Here is a 20,356-nt window from a genome sequence, read left to right as displayed (position 1 = left end):
GCTTCTTTCTTCGGTGATTTCGCGTTGAATTATTCGATTTGGAATTAGACGAATAAGAACGTATTTTTCATGAGCTACAACTTTGCTTCTTCTCAATTTGTAGACTTTACCATTTATACCATTTATTTCGTTTTTTTATAGGCGACACTTTTGTTAAAAATATTTTTTTCGATAAAATATTTACTTTTTGAGTTATTTGGGAAAAACGGTCTGAAAACGTAGTTTTTTTTGTCGAAAAATCAACATTTTAAATCGCGAATAACTCGAAAAGTATTTACTTACCTAAAAAACTTTATAGAACAAAAGGTGCTTAAAATAAGTCAATTTATCCATTTCCGGCCTTATTTTAAACACGCGTTTTTCACCCCCCGAAAAGCGGTAAATGTCACCCCCAAGTAAAAGCAACCAACGGCACAAATTCAACTTTGAAATGGAGGGTAAGTAGAACATTAATCCAAATTTTCATGCAATTCGGAGTTGCCTCTGGAAATTACACTCCAAAACGGTCATTTATTGGACTATAAAGGATTAAAAACGAATAACCATTTTCAATTTTGTTGCAACACGAAACTACAGCCGCATCATATTCTAGTTCAATCAGACAGTGCAGCAAGCACATCAGTAGCATAGTGATAGATCGGCGTACCCTGGTTCCAGTTGGGATGGGGACCCCCGCCCAAAACATTAAATATAATTCATCTTATATCATAAAATATATCATAAAAACTCAAGCTAATTTATAGTCCATATACTCACGGTTTTTGCTGTAAATTTTAAAGAATCGCTTGGATTGAGATGGAATTTGGCATACACCTAGCTAACATGTCGAACAAAAAAAAGTGATACCTATTGCATCGTTTCTCAACGTTTTACCATTTGCGCCCCAATATTCCATAATTATTTTCACCGCGCCCCCTTCGTTCAATAACGATATATCTATGCAATAATAATATACTCTGAGCAGCATAAAACCTAATAAACTAAAAAGACATTGGGAAACGCTTCATATAGTGAGTTCATTAACAAACCCCGAGAATTCTTCGAGTTAAAATTAAAATGGCGTGAAAAGCAAAAATTAGTTTTAATAAAAACTTTGACTGTGAATGAAATAGCTTTACTTGCCTCTTATAAAGTCTGATATCAAATAGCCAGATCTAAAAAGCCTAACACTATTGGTGAAGATCTTATATTACCAACTGCAATCAAAATTGTAGAAACTGTGTTTGGAGATAATTTTGCTAAAAAATTGGAGTTTATACCTCTATCAAATGATACTGTTGCCCGCCGAATTGGTGATATAGCTGAATATGTACAGGATCAGCTAATCAGGAAGTTGCGTGGAAAGCCGTTTTCGATTCAGCTTGATGAGGCAACAGTAGCAATAAATATGCTCATTTTATTGCCTGCGTTCGATTTTGTGATGGCAGATCAGTAGCAGAACTACTTTTCTGCAAACCAATAGAATTGATAGCAAAGTCGCTTGCATTATTTGCTATGTTAAATGATTATAGTAAGTAAGTAAGTAAGTAAATGATTATATAGATGAAGCAAAAATAGAGACACTGTATGATCAACAGAGAAGCTCTGGCTTGAAAATTTTGCTAACTACGGTTTTAAAAATAGCTAATTATCTACATAAAAATGAGACCTTTGAAAACTAGAATCTTTTCTGTACTTTGCAAAGACATGGATGCGGTACATTCAGCATTATTATTTTATTGTGAGGCAAACTGGTTATTACGTGGGAAATTTTTACAACGTGTTTTGAATTAAGACATGGAATCGCCATTTTTCTAGAAGAAGAAAAGAGGCCGCAAACCAAAATGTTTCACGATGGTTTATTTTTGATGAAATTGAGTTAGTTGGTTGATATATTCGAGAAACTAAATATTTTGAACTTACAACTTCAAGGGGCCAATACACATATATTTGATACGAATGATAAAGTTAACGCTTTCTGTAGAAAATTGAAATTGCGGAGCAGAAATTTAAAGCAAAAAACCTAGAAATATTTGAAAATGTGGATGAATGTTTTAAAACTTACCAGGTTGAAGAACAACACGTGAAATTTTTTTTTGTAACCATTGAAAATCATTTAGCAATGCTGACAAAAAATTTTGGAAGATACTTTTTTGCCGACGACCAATTAATACGTACCTAATAGTTATGAGTGGGTCGGGAATCCGTTTCAAATTACACCCGAAGAGCTGTCTACTTCAGAAGAAGAAATCTTCATAGACTTCACAGCAAATGCCGAAATCAAGAAACAGTTTAATATTAGATCCCTCTTTGAATTTTGGGCAGGGGTAAATGATGAGATTTCTGCACTGAAAACCAGAGCGTTCCGTATACTATTACCGTTTTCACCATCCTACCTTTGCGAAACAGGATTTTCCGCGATGGCTGCTTTAAAGACCAAATAAAGATCGCAGCTAAATATAGAGAAAGAACTGAGAGCGTCTATTTCTAATATTACACCCTGTTTCGATAAGCATTGCTCTGCAAAACAGGCCCAAGGAAGTCACAAATTTACATTAAACTAGTTGATTTTGTATTCAGTGCTCATAACTATGAATAGCTTCTTGTTCATGGGTATTTTATTTTTTGTTTGTCAGAATTTTGTTTTGCTTTGATTTTAGTAAATTAGTCAATGTTTTAGGTGTTTTTTTATATTTTCACGCCCCCTCATTGCTAAAAGCGCGCCCCCCTAGGGAGGCGCGCCCCACAGGTTGAGAATCACTGACCTATTGTACCGATGTGCCCTTCTGCGCTAAGGGTGTTTCACCCTTTCTCAAGTGAAAAACATACGTTTAAGATAAGTCCGGAATTGGATAAACTGACTAATTCTAAGCCACCTTTACATTTTACAGAGTTTTTTCACTAATTCAATACTTTTCGAGTTATTTGTGAGTAAAGATGTTAATTTTTCAAAAAAAAACCCGCGGAAACATGCTCAGTACGCCACTGAAATACATCTACCGGTTTCGAAACTTATTAGTCTCTCATCAGGAGGCACATATACTGATCTCTCTGATACAAACAGGATAAACCCCGGCGTGCAGTACTGTCTGTATGAACGAGAATATGATGCGGCTATAGTTTCGTGTTGCAACGAAATTGAAAATCGTTATTTATTTTTGATTTACATGTTTACTCTGATTGGAGTACGAAGGGAACCATTCTCGTTGGAACTTTACCACGCTGAGCAGATGGGACGTGAATTATAAATTGTAAAATTCCCCCATCTTCTTTATTCTCAGCATCCGTTATGGCTTGCAAATTTTAGAAGCCTCGGAGGTGTAACCAGAGAAGATTCCCATTGTTTTGAATCTGGTGGGATGTAGAGTAATATTTTTAGTGTTATTTTATGTGCTATTTGATTGAAAGCTTAGTCTATTTTTTATTAAAGGATTTTTATTGAAAATGGACATGTGTGGCATTCGTATGGCAGGAACATCGTGAAACAAAATTATAGTGAAATTTGTGCACCCATAAAAATTTTATGGGGGTTTTGTTCTCTTAAACCCCCCCCCAAACTTTTGTGTACGTTCCAATTAAATTATTATTGTGGTACAATTAGTTAAACAAAATGTTTTTAATTTTTGGAGTTATACTTCTTTAGGCGCGATTGAGAGTGAATTCTTATTATCCCACGCGCCTGCGCACACCGACAGTATGGTATTCTTCTTCTTATGGTGCCTATCCGTTACGGATGTTGGACACTAACATGGCTATTCTGACTTTGTTGACTGCTGCCCTGAAAAGTCCGGTAGTGGTTAAGTTAAACCATTTTCGCAGGTTATGCAGCCAGGATATTCTTCTTCGTCCTGGACCTCTTTTCCCATGCACTTTACCTTGAAGTATGGTCCGAAGTAGGTCATATCGTTGTTCATTGCGCATTACATGGCCCAGGTATTCCAGTTTGCGACGTTTTATGGTTACGACTAGTTCGCGCTCTTTACCCATTCTATGTAGAACTTCTTCGTTGGTAACTCTGTCTATCCAGGAAATCCTCAACATGCGTCTATAGCACCACATCTCAAATGCTTCGACTCTCTTCAGTGATGCTGCAGTTAAGGTCCATAACTCCACGCCATATAAAAGAACGGAGAATACGTAGCACTTTAGTAAACGAATTTTTATTTCCAATTTTATATCGTGGCTGTTAAAGATTTTTTTCATTTTGACGAAGGCTGATCTTGCCTTCTCGATCCTTATCTTAATTTCCGTTGATTGGCCCCACTGTTCATTTAAGTTTGCACCCAAATAACAAAAGTTGGTGATTTGTGTTATAGGTTGTTGGTTAACTAGTAATTGACCAGGTGGTATCCTATTTTTGCTTATAACCATGTATTTGGTTTTTTGATGTTAAAATCAAGCCCAAACCTGCTACTTACTTCTGCCACCCTGGAGACAAGTGTCTGCTGACCTTCAAGACTGTCTGCAAAAATGACAGTATCATCAGCGTATCTTATGTTGTTCAATCGATCTCCGTTTATAAGTATTCCCTCGTCTATGTCCGTTAGCGCTAGGTTCATAATGTGCTCTGAATATGTATTGAACAATAATGGGGACAATATACATCCCTGTGGCACACCTCTTTTTATCTTTATGTCTTCTGTTAACTGATCCCCTACTCTAACAGCTGCAGTTTGTTCGTAATAGATATTGTTTATTATACGGCGATCTCTGCTGTCTAGACCAATTGAATTTAATATTTTCATCAGTTCGTCATGTTTTATTCTATCGAACGCTTTCTGGTAATAAACAAAACACACATATATATCACAATTCACGTCTCTACATCTTTGAAAGAGAACTTGTATTGCAAAAAGTGCCTCTCGAGTACCTCATGCATCCCTGAAGCCGAATTGTGTGTTTGTCATGTGTTCTTCACACTTTTTATATATTCTTTTATGTATAATTTTTAAAAAAGTTTTCAGGAGATGGCTCGTAAGGCTTATTATTCGATAATCTTCACATTTTTTGGCATTGGGTTTTTTAGGGATTGTTATAAAAGTTGATCTTAGCCACTGTTGGGGTATTTTTCCACTTTGGTATATTTTGTTGAAGATCAAGGTAAGTCTTTTTACTTCGTCTTTATCCATTATTTTCAAAAATTCTGAGTAGAACTTGTCTGGTCCTGCGGCTTTTCCCTCCTTAAAGTTGTTTATAGCAGCTTCTACTTCCGCTTCGAGAATAGGTGGTCCGGTATCGTCATTTTTATTTTGTGTGATGGTGACATTCCTATCGTCTTCAAATGCTGTTGTCACATAGTCCATCCATGTTGTTTTTGTTTCTTCAATATCAACTATTGGATTTCCTTGAGCGTCTGTTAAGTGTCCCGGCCTTTTTGATTTATATATGCGTGCTGCTTCTTTGATCTTTTTGTGGATGTTGAGAATTCGTGTTTTAGTATGGTATTAGTTGCTAAATATTTTAAGTTATTTAGCGCAAATAAGGTGTGTGTGAAAATAATATATTAGTGTTTTTAGATGTGTCTTTGGATTTGTCTTCCTCGGGAGTAAGATAATAAGTATTATTGAACATGTATATTCACTTGATCTATTTGTCACCGTGATTGTAATTATTTCCGAGAAATGATTGTATGTAAACAGAACGGTGGTAGCCCATTGGTAGAGCAATCGACTACAGATCGAGAGGTTCCGAGTTCGAATCCGGACAATTCATATTCTTTTTTTTTTGGTATTCTTTTAGTTCTTTCTAAAATTAGTTTAATATTTAAATAAAATACAAAAAGCTGTTTAAAGTAGATAATATATTGATTTCGTCGAAATCATATAATAGAAGTATAACTTCTTACGTGCGTACAAAGTACACACACACATTTTTTTGCCTAGTACTTTTTCGATAAGCAAGTGTTTATCGAGATATTTTGAATATTGTTTGAATCCACCACCCATTTTTATATGGTTAAGTACGATTATAGAGACCTATTAATAATCTGAAATTTATTTATAATTTACATTGTTAGGTATATTTTGAAACATATTAAAAAATAAGCCACATCTCGATGAAAGGTGGCTAATCGAAAAAATACTAAGAGGCAAACAAGTTTTAAAAACACTGTGTTTAACTCTAATGGTACCACAATAATAGTTTAACTGGAACGCACACATACATTTGGAGGTTTTAAAGGACCAAAACCCCCATACAATTTTTATGTAAACATATTAAAACAGAAGCTGCATCTCGATCAAAACTGGCTTATCGAAAAAATAATAAGGGGCAATTTTTTTTAAAAACACTGTGTTTAACTAATAGTACCACAATAATAATTTGATTAGAACGTACACAAAAGTTTGGGGGGTTTAAGGGATCAAAACCTCATAAAATTTTTATGGGGTGTACAAAGGACCACGCAAGACTCCTTATGGAAAAGTGGTCCCGGTCAAATTTGATGAAAGTTTGGTCAATGATACTTCTTGATGTGTAGATTTAAAAAGTCCATGGCACCTGTGTCTGAATAACTACTATTCTCGAGTTACAGCCTTCTGAAGTTATTGAATTCGAGTGCTCGGTTTACGTTAAGTGCACTAGTTTACGGTCAAGTGAACGAAAATATTTATTATTAGAAGAAGATAAACTCATGTTCTTCATACATACTTGCGTGTTGTATATGAATGCGTGGTCAAAAATAGTTGGATTGTACTTTAGTCGTCAGAAAACCTCCGAAAAGTCTTCAGAAAACTAAAGAAGTGCGGTATAAAATGTCGATATAAGCATTATCACGTTTTCATGAATGCTTCTCAGTTATGCAATACCAGCAAAACTGCAGTTCCGCCTTATCTTTAGAAAACTACTGAACAGTGGCGGATCTAGGGGGGATAGGGGTAATTCCACCGGTTACATGTTCCAGAATTAATGAAAAACTTTATATAACGAAAATGAACGAGATGGAGCCATCAAAACACATTTATATCCAAAGAGCGGATAGTGTGACGAAAGGACGTAGGCCCAGAGCACGAGCGCCCCTATAAAAGTTTTTAGGGGGGGGGGGGCAAACGTGAAGATGTTGCACATTATATTTTGTATACTTTGAATAACCATATATAATTCAAAGTACCCGAAAAGTAAGGGGGCCCGCCCCGCATGGCCCAGAGTATGATGTTAATAACTCACGCATTATTACGAAAAATCGATGGATTTTAGAAGGAAGAAATGGTCATTTACGCTCTATCTTTAAATTCTTTGCCAATCCTATAAACATGGACCATGCAAAAAAACTAAATGAATTGTACCGTATTGCTGGTGCACTATTAAATCACCCACCGATCCACATGCAAGGTGCTACAGCTGAAGCAGCTGAACAGTTATTACAGAGGTTACTAATTCCCAATGTTGTACAAGCTAGAGTTAAGACTGATAATCTGACTAGAAGAAATGGTCAATGGAGAAGGCTTCATAATCATTATTTTGCTAACTTTCCTGTTTTCGACTTAGACTACCTAAAAGGCCTTACGATTGGGATATATCAAATTAAACTGGCACCATCTTACATACAAGATAAAATAATAAGAGAAAATGACGAAGAGTTTCAAATTGATGAGAATATGGATGAACCGGGATTCATAAGAGTTCAGCAAGCTCAAAACGCCAAGTATTCATTTCCTATACGGTTGATGAAGATAATGATGAAGATGAGCCTGCAGAAGAACTGATTAACGGGTACTACTGTACCTGTCAATCTCCAGTGTGTTATGGTTTTTAGGCTTTTCAAGGCATCAACCCAATGTTAAGTATCCTGATAGGTCGTTAGTTAACACGACGTATGATGCGTCTAAAAGAAATCAGCCAAATTTTAACGTACAAATAGTCGAAGATGATTTAAACCCGATTTTTCCATAGACAATTGTAATTAATATTTAGCATTTAGAGACTACCAGGTACTTTGTTTTTTTTTGTATTGAAATCAAGTCCATGTTTTCTACCTGTCTTATATTTGATATGCAGGACAAGTTACATGCCAGCTAATGTATTTTTTTATGTTTAAACAATTTTTTCTTTAATTATTCTGAAACATGTTACGAGTGGAATTACCCCCATCCCCCCTAGATCCGCCACTGTTCAGTAGTTTTCTAAAGATAAGCCAGACCTGCAGTTTTGCTGGTATTCCATAACTGAGAAGCATTTATACCGCACTTCTTTAGTTTTCTGAGGACTTTTCGGAGGTTTTCTGAAGACTAAAATACGATCCAATTATTTTTGACCACGAATTCATATACGACACGCAAGTATGTATGAAGAACAGGAGTTTCTCTTCTTCTAATAATAAATATTTTAGTTCACTTGACCGTAAATTAGTGCAATTAACGTAAACTGAGCACTCGAATCCAATAACTTCAGAAGGCTGTAACTCGAGAATAGGAGTTATTCAGACCCAGGTGCCATGGACTTTTTTAATCTACACATCAAGAAGTATCATTGACCAAACTTTCATCAAATTTGACCGGGACCACTTTTCCAAGGAGTGTTCCGTGGTCCTTTCACTGTTATTTTTTGTTACGATGCTCCTGTCTTGATTCCTGATTTTTAATAAAAAATCTCTAATAGTTTTCGATATATTGAAAAAAGTCGATATTCATTTTTCAACTTCAAAAAGCTGTAACTTTTTTTATGTGCACATTTGTATTAAAGTAAGTTAGGTTCAATCGAACTATTTTTGGTCCCAGAATATGTGATTTAATTTATGACTGGCATTTTTGTTACACCCTGTATCGAGTACATAAAAACTGTTTTGAAATTAGTCCAAATATAGTCCAAGTAATGAAGCTTAAAATAGGACAAAACCTCGCAATTTTTACAGAATGGATCGATTTGCTTAAAAATTTGAGAATAAGTAGTGAATAGTCCAAGGATCAAAATCTATATGATGCTGAAAGGCGTTTTTACCATGGGGTTGGTTGTCACCCCATCTCGGGGGTGGAAATTTTTTATTATATTTTGACCTCAAGAGTTAGTAAAAACATTAATTCTAAGCAAAAAACGTTCTATATATTTTTTTGATAAAATTAATAGTTTTCGATTTATTCGCTATCGAAAGTGTTAGTTTTATATCGAAAAAATCAATGTTGTTAATAAGTTTTCGGCTAATAACTCCAAAAGTTTTCGTTTTATCAAAACAACTCTACTTAACAAAAATGTACCTTTTGAAACAATAAACAAAACAGTTTCCTTTAGTTTTTTTTAAGACCAATAGTAATCAAGCTATACATTATTAAATGTTAGCTCTTCTTCGTCAAATGCTAAATACTGTAGTTTCAAAGTCAAAAGACGGGAAAACTATGCATTTTTCGAGAATAACTTGTTTAAACTAATTTAAAGCATTTTAAAATATCTATCAAAAGAAATAAAAACAAAGTCTTTAGCTCAAAAATTAAGTGACGTATATTGAAAAGAATGTTAGTCCCTACTTTTTTCAGCGAAAAAGTGATCCGAAGCAACCTCCTAATCACCACATTAATTAAAATTAGTCATTAACCTTATTTGGTCTTCTTTATTTTTATATTATTAATAGGTTCTAGAAGTTTGACTGGCTAGAATGATTAGTTTTAAAAAAAATGGAGTTAGAAGCGAATAACGATTTTTTGTAGTTTGAAAAAAAAATGGCTTTTTCTTCAGAATAGAAAGATTAGCATCAGAGAAACGAAAAAATGTTTAAATACGAAATTGTAGCGTATCTAATTCTCAAAAAACTGGTTTGCAAAAATTTTTACTACAGTAAAAATTGAGTGAGCTATTGATAATTAAAACTTGTAATAACATGCAAAAACCACATTTACCAACCCTTTCAAAGTCACCTCTTTTTGCGACTGAGGATTTTAAAAAGAATTAATACTAATAGGCTTATATAACTTATAAATATCTACAAAATTCTATTTCGCCAAACTTTCTAAGATAAAAAATAGAAAAGTTACGGTTAAAAAATCAATATATATTTAAAAAAAAAAGGAGAAATCTAATTGGAAGCATAATAATGTAAGTTAGCGATGTTGTTAGTCATTGGTCTTATTCATTCTTCTTTATTTATGTATTATTAATAAGTTATAGAAGTTTGACTGGCTTAGAAAGATTAGTTTTTAAAAAACTGGAGTTAAAATCGAATGACGAATTTTTGTAGTTTGGTAAAAATGTCGATTTCTTCAAAATAGAAAGATTAGCATCACAGATACGAAAAAATGTTTAAATATGAAATTGTAGGTTATTTAATTCCCAAGAAATTAGTTTGAGAAAATTTTTTCTACGGCAAAAATTGAGTGAATCGTAAGTTAGTATATTATTGAAAAACACTTATTTTTTCGATATAAAACTAACTCTTTCGATAGCGAATAAATCGAAAACTATTCATTTTATCAAAAAAATGTATAGAACATTTTTTGCTTAAAATGAATGATTTTATTAACTTTTGCGGTCAAATTACAATAAAAAATTTCCACCCCCGGGATGGGGTGGCAACCACCCCCATGGTAAAAGCGCCTTTCGGCATCATATAGATTTTAATACTTGCACTATCCACTACTTGTTCTCAAATTTTCAAGCAAATCGATCCATTCTGTAAAAATTGCGAGGTGAAAAGCTTCAGTTTCTGGACTAATAAACCTACTCCCTAATATATCTTATTTAAAATTTCGTTACCCTAGATACGAACCTCAATCAAACTTGCATGCTTTCCCATAACAGCAACAGGGCTCCTTACGTTTGTATATATAACACTTGGACCAAGATGAACTGCCAATTTAATTTTTTCATTGTACTCTGGTTTCTCTGCAAGCCATGCAAAATAAGAAGTGGTACCTTGTGAATGCCCGATATAAAATGCTTGAGAGGCTTTGGTAGCATTCAGAATATAATCTACTAGAGCTGTTGTGTCATAAATAGCGACCTCGTGCCACCTTGAAAACAAATATGTTGATAAAATATGGAAATGATTAGTGTACACTATTATATCTTATGACAGGTTGTAACGATTGGCTTCTCTAGCTATGAGTTCAACTCGCCGACTTTGTACCTAGACTGGGTACTAAGTACTCAGACGCCGTGAGACAGGTTAGTTTTACCCTACTGATGCTCGTCGTTGCGATAGTAATCCTGCTCAGTACGAGAGGAACCGCAGGTTCGGACATTTGGTTGACGCACTTACTCGAGCGGGCGAGCTGGTAATAGTGCGAAGCTACCATCCGTGGGATTATGCCTGAACGCCTCTAAGGCCGTATCCTTTCTATCCGTCAAAGGTGGCAACGATATCTCTTGGAGTTCCGAGAGTCGAAAGGCTCAAATCAATGTGACTTTATTAGGCAATCGTAGTTGGCTACGACTGTCGCACTAGTCCTTATTTCCGTTGAGATTATCGGTTTACGGTGGGATAGATCCTTGCCAGTAGACCAGATTTTTAGACGGACGAACATGACCCGTCATACCGATGAGCGCAGGAGATGAGCTGCCGAAAGTGTATTTAATAGAGAAATATAGGAAATGGTTGAATGCTCGAATATATATGAATTTTAAAAGTCAAAAGGCAGATATCGAGCACTGAATTTAATTAAATCTTGCCCAAGTATACTTTCGCTATCTAGCGCATCCTCAGGGGCATCTCGTCAATAAAAAGAAGGTATCCTCGAATGTCATTTAATTAAAATAAATAATTTGGTGGCAAACTTAAATTAACATCTAACTAAACACTGAACAAGGGAAAAAACAGATAAATTAAAGTGCCAGTAGGTTCTACATTTTGCAATATGGAGGCAGAATATTTAATAGAGAGCGGAGCAACAGAAAATCGGTTCCACCCAGCGTACTGAGCTAAAAGGAACTCACCCGAGCCACCAGCCGGTGGCCACCCAGTGCCCAACGAATAAAGTTGGGAACATCCCCAGTATTGCGACGTATGGAGTCGGAGCCTGCCCCGAAGCAGTTCTGTATTGAAGGCTCGCTTCGTTCGCCAGTCGGGATCGAGTAGATGCAAGGATCTGTGTGTGGTTGTTGATATTTTGATTCCGTGAATGCGATACTGTGTGGAGTTATTCCGTATTGAGGAATAGCGTCGTTTAGAGTCTGTGCGTAAGTATTAATATGTAGATTCCGTATTAAAGGATAGCTTGTATTTTACTAACATTGTTACTGCATCTTTGATAATTCTTCTTCTTCTTCAAATGCAAATCCACCAATGGATGTTAGCGATCACATTTTCCATTAACTCTCTGATTCTTGCAATGTGCATCAGAGATTGTATGTCGTTAATTCCTGTCCGTTGCCTTATGCTTCGGAGCCAGGACATTTTCTTGCGTCCTACTCCTCTCTTGCCTTTAATTTTACCCTCGATTATAAGTTGAAGGAACTGCCGTAAACACCGTTTTCTTTTCTTGATGGTTTTGAAAAGTGATTTGTGACTTTCGCCGTCCATGGTATCTTTAGGATACGACGATAAAGCCACATTTCGAAGGCTTCTAATCTGTTTATATCCATCGTTTTGAGTGTCCAGCCATCTACGTCATATTTATAGCAACACCGAGCATACGTATCACTTAGTAAACCTTAGTCTCAGTTGAAGATCGAACTCTGAATAGGTCAGTACCTTCCTGAATTTTACGAAAGCTTGTCTAGCTTGCTCAATGCGACATTTTACTCCCCTGTCCTATGCCCAGTCTTTAAAAAGCCACGTTCCCAGGTATTTAAATTTGCTCAAACTTTCAATGGACTTGGTACTCAGTGTTATGGTGGAGTTTTCAAATGCATCCAAGTTTTTGGAGATAATTATGAATTTGGTACTTTTGGTATTTATCTCTAATCCCATTCGTTTACTGTATTCTCCGATTATAATGACAAGTTGTTGAAGATCAACTACTGAGAAAGTTGGAAGCTTTTGAGATGTGGCTTTTTTAGGAGAATGTTGAAAATATCATGTTTCTTCTTCTTAAAGTTCCCTCTCCTATCGGAGGTTGGATATCATAATAGCTATGGTAACTTTGTTGGCTGCTGCTCTGAATAGTTGTAATGAACTACAGTTAAACCATTCTCTGAGGTTCCTCAGCCAGGAGATGCGTCTTCTTCCTATGCTTCTTCTTCCTTGGATCCTTCCTTACATAATAATTCTCAGCAACTCATATTTTTCTCCTCTGGTAATGTATAACCCAAATATTCCAGTTTTCTAGTTTTTATACTCTCCATAATTTCTAATTCTTTATTTAAACGTCGTAGCACTTCAACATTGGTAATCTTTGAACCCACTGAATTTTCAATATTATTCTCTAACAGCACATTTCGAACGCTTCTATAATTCTTATGTGTTGTCTCTTCAATGTCCAAGCTTCCATTCCGTATAGCAATATAGAAAATATGTAGCATCTTAGAGCCCTCCATCTGAGAGGCAACTGAAGGTCTTTGTTTGTAAGCAGTGTCTTCATTTTTATAAATGCTTGCCTTTCAGTTTCAATTCGGACTTTAATTTTTTTGCTTTGGTCACTTTTGTCATCAACCCAGGTTCCCAGATATTTGTATGTCTTAACTTTTTCTATTTGGGTTTGCTCTATCATTAACCTTTCATTTCCATGTTCTGTTTTTGAGACGATCATAAGTTTAGTTTTTTTCTTGTTTATTTTTAGTCCGTATCGAATGCAATAATCGTTAATTATATTTAGCAATTCTTGTAGCGATTCCAGGGTGTCTGCCATTATAACGGTGTCATCAGCGAATCTTATGTTATTTACTATTCTTCCGTTTATAGAGATTCCATCACTTAGCTCCGCTATCGCTTCCTGAAATATGGCTTCACTGTACAGGTTAAACAGTAGCAGCGACATAACACAACCATGTCTTACTCCTCTCTTTATATTAATATTCTCGGATTCTTGTTCTTTTATCTTTTATATTGGCCTTTTGATTCTAATACAGATTGATGATAATTCGTAAATCTCGTCTGTCTATATCTCTGTTTTTCAATAATTATATTAGTTTTTCATGTCGGACCCTGTCGAATGCTTTTTCGAAGTCGATGAAACGGAAATAAATATCCAGGTTCATATCTAAGCATCTTTGAGAGAAGACATTAAACGCAAACAATGCCTCTCTTGTTCCAAGTCCTTTGCGTAATCCAAATTGGGTATCGTCCATATCATATTCTAGCTTTCTGTATAATCTTCCATGAATCACCTTAAGAAATATTTTGAGGGTATGGCTTATTACTGACACTGTCTTATAGTCCGAACAATCTTTGGCATAAATTGTTTTTGGTACTGTTACAAAGGTGGACACCAACCATTCCTGAGGGATTTTTCCGGTTTTATATACATACTTCATTAAACAGATCCAGTAGTACCGGTAGAGTTTCATCGTCTAGATATTTCAGTAATTCCGCAGGTATTTCGTCTGGACCTACAGTTTTTCCGTTTTTTGTTTTTGGTATTGCTTGTCCGATTTCATCTATTATAATCTCTGGTCCCGTTTCACTGTCGATTTCTTCCGGTTCTTGTCTATTATCCTCAAACAGATCTGTTATGTATGTCTTCCACTTTTTAATTTCTCTTTGACTTCTATAATAATTTTTTCATTTATATCCTTAAGAAGGCCATCTTTCTTTTTTCGCTGTGTATTTGTGATTTCCTTTATTTTCTTGTGCATGTTAAAGCTATCATACTTTTTAGAATATTCTTCTGTTTCACTACATTGATTTGTCAGCCAGGTGGATTTGGCCTCTTTTATTTTCTTTCCTATTAATCTCTGGATTTCCTTGTATTTTCCCTTACTCCTGCCTTTATCTTTCCTTCTTTCCTCCATTAGCTCTAGGATTTATGAAGTCATCCATCTCTGTTTTTTTATTATTTTTGTGGGTAATATCTTCTTTCCTGCCTCTACTAACGTTTCTTGTATCATGTTCCATTGGTAATTAATATCTGTTGTTTTTATCACGTCTTGTTTGATTTTCTTTAAGTTATCATTTATTTCTTTTAGCCTCTGACGTAGAGGTTCTTCTGTTATATTTGAGACATCAAGTCGTGGTATATTTGTTTGTTTTTGGATCTTTTTCAGTTTTATCTTTATTACGCGTACTAATGGATTATGATCTGAATTTATGTCAGCTCCGGGGTATGTTCTCACAGACTTTATAGTGTTTTTATATCTGGATTTGATTAAAATGTAATCTATCTGATTTATTACAATGTGATCTTCCGAATCCACCGGTGATATCCAGGTATGCAGTCTTCTTTTAGGTAACTTAAATAAGGTATTCATTACTACCAGCTCCTCGCTTTGGCAGAATTCGACAAGTCTGTCCCCCTTTCATTTCTTTCTCCCAAGCCAAATTCTCCCACGTGTCCATCCACTTTTCCTTTTCCAATCTTGGCATTGACATCTCCCATCACCAACAATATGTCATCTTTTTTTGTGGATCTTATGATTTCGTTCAATTGCATGTAGAACCTTTCTATCTCGGCCTCATCTTTGTCGGCAGTAGGTGCATATATTTGGACAACGTTTATCTTTTTAGAGAATGTTTGTAACTGAATCATCATCAATCTTTCTGAGTAGGGGGTAAAACCAACTACAGATTTATTTGTCTCTTTGTCTACAAGTATGGCAACTCCATATCTATGTCTTGGATCATTGTTACCAACATAATACATCATGCCGTTGTTTGTGGTTAAATTTCCTGAATCGGGCCATTGAACGTCGCTGATACCGAATATATTTATCTTAAGGCGATCCATTTCAGCTGTTAGGTTATCGAGCTTACCTGTGATACAAACTCTTCACGTTCCATGTGGCCAGTCTTAGGGTTCTTCCTTTTTCTATTTTTTCTAAACAAATAGTTTTCTTGGTTTCCTTCTGATTATGAGGGTTTAGTTTGCTGACGACCTGGGAGGCCTCATATTTTTCAAGTGTACCTCTCCTGCCGGATCTTGGTTTCCGACTTCCATGATCAGTAAGGTGTCTTTGGGCTTTCTCAAATGCCATTATGATTCTCTAGCAATGCCATTTTAGATCTTTAATATAGTGGTTTTCTGTTCCCTTCCGTATCCTTATGCCGTTGACCACTTCATTGGTTCATCCGCCTTTAGGGCCAATTTCGTGACCCTAGGACAAAAGAGTGCCCGACCACTTACCAACTCATCCGCCCGAAGCCGTTGGTCATTAAGTGGGGGATTGCTTATACCGGCAATCATTCGGTGAAGAGTATGTAGTAGAAAGAAATATAGTGACCCGTCTGCCCTCGGAAACCTAATAGCCATTCGGGGTCGGACGTAAGAAACAAGAGTTAGCCAAGAGAGGCTGATAGGAAAGATTAAAGACATTTCACTCAAGACTAGTTGAAAATGAGTAAAATGTGAAGGCCCTTATGATCCGCCAGGTGCCTTTCATAAATATTATGCACCGGCCATAAATGACAAACGAAATGGTGTTGCACCGAATGGAAGAGACAGATATCTTTAGACCATAATTAAAAAGAAGAAAGGACTAAACGGAGAAAGGATTAAAAGGTGAAATACAGCATCCTTGGAACACATAGAAATGATAAGTACGAGTTGTTGCAGCTGATTATGAAGTGTAAAGCGTCGTTTAAACACAGCGATAAGTCACAGCAACTAGTTGTGATGACAAGTTGAAACGCTGTTTAGACGCTGCGATAAGTTGATGTGTTTTATCGCGATGTGATTGACCACAACAAGTTGAAGAGGGGAGCATTGTGTACATTTTAGACCCTTCAATAAATTTTAACTAGTTTTCATCATAAACAAATAGATCCTGTTACTTTCTTTATAACAAAAATATAAAGGTTGTGTATGTTATACAGGGTATTTACAAAGTTATAACTAATTTTATATGAAAACCGTAACAAGTTCAACTCACTGTATAAATAAATAAAAATAAGCACAACGGCAATGGTTTATTGATGCCATATTTTTTATTTATTATCAAAAATTTTAAAAATGATTAATTGCTAATTTACTTTATATCTAATACAGAGTGAGTTAAAACTCAAGTACATTATTTTCTCAGTAAAATTTAAATGAGATACCCTGTATTTTATATCACTATTGAAAAGTACCATTACCGTACTTTAATTTTTATGCAACATTCCCTATGTCTAAATTTATTAGTTTTCGAGATATTTTCATTTCCAAGGTCAATGAAAGGGGCACCTGGTTTTTCGAGGGTCTTTGGTACTACATTAATGCAAACGGATTAGTTATAGGTTTTTGGGGTTGCTGAACATGAATACGTGATCAGCACAGACACAGGAGCACCTGGTGCCTAAGACAGGTTATCTTCTGGAGTTTCGGAGGAATCAAATGGATTACTCTTAGGTTTTTGGGGTTGCTGAACATGCATACACTATCAGATCCGACCCACGAATCACATTGTGCCTACGGCACAATGTGATCACGTATTCGTGTTGAGCAACCCCAAAAACCTATAATTAATCCGTTTGCATCAATGTAATACCAAAGACCCTCGAAACTCCAGGAGCCCCTTTCATTGACCTTGGAAACCAGGTGCTCCGGGAGTCGGTTCTGGTAGCATATTTGTGTTTAGCGACCTCAAAAAACCCTCCAGTAATTCATTTGTATCAATTAAATGCCTAAAACCATCGAAACTCTAGAAGACGACGTCCATTGTAGAGGGTCTGGCCACCACGTCATCCGGAGGTCAATTCTGATGGCATATTCGTGTTTAGCGATCCCAAAAATCCATAAGTAATCTGTTTATATCAATTGAATGCCGAAAACCCTCGAATCTCTAGAAGATGACGTCCGTTGAAGGTCAAGGTCAAAGTAAAGGTCAACATTGGATAGCCAGGATAAAATCATATACTACTAGTACTTTTTCTTGATCCAAACTTCTACAAGTTGCCAAATAACCAGTAATTTACGGAATTGGAATACCCCGTAAATCTTATAATTTTCCGAGTTTGGACCTCTATATCTTGAAAATCCTTCATACGATTGAGTTGTGCCCATGAGAACTTTTTATCAGGATGCTTCAAAGAGTATTTTCCCAAAATATGAACGAAATCCACTGGGACCTATTTTCCATAAGGTTTGTGCGGGGTCCTTTAGACATAGGAAATGTTTTATAAAAATTAAAGTACGGTAATGATACTTTTCGATAGTGATATAAAATACAGGGTGTTCCATTTAAAATTACTGAGAAAATGTAGGTAGTTGCGTTTTGATTCGCCCTGTATTCAATATAAAGAAAATTAGCAATATCAATAATTTATGATAATAATATACGAACGAACTCCTAAAGTACGGAGAACAAGATCTAACTAAACAACTATTAAAACTAATACAAAACATAATAGAACAAAACAGAAGAATGGAGATCAAGCATACACAACAATGGAGATCAAGCATTCTAATACCTCCCTTCAAAAATAAAGAAAAATCGGACCCGGAGAATCATAGAGGAATTAACTTATTAAACACGACATTCAAATTAACAACCAAAGTGATAACAAACAAATTGACTGAAATTATACCATTAGCAGAAGAACAACAAGGTTTTAGGTCGGGAAGGTCATGCACTGACGCTATATTTATAATGAGGTAAGTTCAAGAGAAATCGTTGGAATACAACAAACTGGCATATTTATGTTTCGTAGACCTTAAGAAAGCATTTGACATGGTCAAATTAAGGGACGTTATCCATTTGTTATACTCGAGTGAGGTACCTCTAGGAATAATTAAAACGATCTTAAACATCTACCAGAACCACACAATAAAAGTAAAAGTGGAAGATAAACTAACTGACCTAATTGAAGCCGGCAATAGTATAAGACAGGGGGATTCATTGAGTCCTTTATTGTTCAACCTGATCATGGACGAAATAATAAAAAAAGTAAGAACTAAAAACGGATACCAAATGGGAGACAAACAACTCAAAATAATCTGCTATGCATACGATGCAATACTAATCTCTCAAAATGAAGATGATTTACAACGTATTCTGCACCAATTTAACATAACCGCCAGAAAATTTAACATGTTAATTTCCCCAAAAAAGACAAAATGCATGGTTATAACAGCAGATCCAATAAGATTTAAATTGGAGCTGGAAGGTCAGATAATAGAACTAGTAATGGAGTTTAAATACCTAGACATCACACTATCTAGCTGCGGAAGGTTCGAAACAGAAGTGGAAGATCAAGTTAATAGAGCAAACAGAGCCGCAGGTTGCCTGAATGACACAATATGGAGAAATAAAAATATCGGAAAAGATGTGAAAGGCAGAATTTACAAAACAGTCATCAGAACAATGATGACATACGCGTGCAGAAACACGACCTGACACACAGAGGACCAAAAGATTGCTCGAAACAGCGGAGATGAAAACCCTTCGAAAAATCGATGGAGAGACTCTATGGGACAGAGCTGGAAGTGCAGAAGGACAGAAGACAGGGTAAAAAACAGAAGAATAGAATGGAATGACCACATAAGCCGAATGACAACAGAGTAGTCAGGATAGCGAGAGACGGTTTCCCAATAGGCAGACGATCAGTGGTAAGACCATGAAAACGATTGAACGACAACTTACTAGAGGCACATTGAAAAAACAGGCAGTCATGCCTATACAAAAAGAAGAAGAATAATAATTTATGAAAATTTTGATAATAAATAAAAAAATATGGCATCAATAATCCATTGCTTTTGTGCTTATTTTTATTTATACAATGAGTTAACTTGTTACAATTTTCGTCTAAAATTGGTTATAACTTTGTAAAATACCCTGTATAACATAACAATCCTTTATACATTTGTAATAGCGAAGTTAAGAAGATTTTGAATATAAAATAAAATACAGGGTGTTCCATTTAAAAAAACATAAGTTAGGTCTGCCACTATGTTATCGAACATTCTAATTAATTTTGAAATGTGAATCTCAAAGTTGGCTACAATTTTTGTTATTAACTTTTATTGGATCTATATACTTATATAATTATTATATCTATATTACTATAACGGATCTACGTAGCTTTACCCCACTAATCAATCACCCTGTACATTTAATTGGATATGTAAATAAATTCTAATTCGGTAAGATTCTCCTAAATTGATGCAACCCAACTCCAATGATAAATCGCTGTACCGTTTAGACACGACGATTCAATCCAAATTGATTCAATCCGATACCAACTTCAACCCAACTCCAACTTTGATAAGTCGTGCGATGCACCGTTTACACACAATGATAAGTTGCAACAACTCGATTGACCTTGATAAGTTGTTTGATTTATCGCTGTGTTTAAACGACCCTTAAAATCGAAGAAAAAAGGAGTCCAGATAGACAACAAATATCCTGACTGAAGAAATTTTGCTACTGGACCGGATTAAACACA

At 35.5% G+C, this 20,356-nt stretch overlaps 1 protein-coding gene across 2 annotated transcripts in view; it reads right to left on the bottom strand.

Annotated features, from left to right (window-relative positions):
- The window catches only part of LOC114332828 (lipase 3-like), a 49,705-nt gene that overhangs the window by 25,138 nt on the left and 4,211 nt on the right, over positions 1-20,356 (bottom strand). For both annotated transcript variants that reach the window (XM_050662304.1, XM_050662305.1), the window contains exon 3: positions 10,670-10,913. In XM_050662304.1, the coding sequence (XP_050518261.1) occupies positions 10,670-10,913 (244 nt within the window). The remainder of the gene's footprint in view (positions 1-10,669; positions 10,914-20,356) is intronic.

The sequence above is a fragment of the Diabrotica virgifera genome, chromosome 9 (genome assembly GCF_917563875.1).
Source record: "Diabrotica virgifera virgifera chromosome 9, PGI_DIABVI_V3a".
NCBI classification, from domain to species: Eukaryota; Metazoa; Arthropoda; class Insecta; order Coleoptera; family Chrysomelidae; genus Diabrotica; species Diabrotica virgifera.
This window is presented reverse-complemented; position numbering and strand designations above follow the sequence as displayed.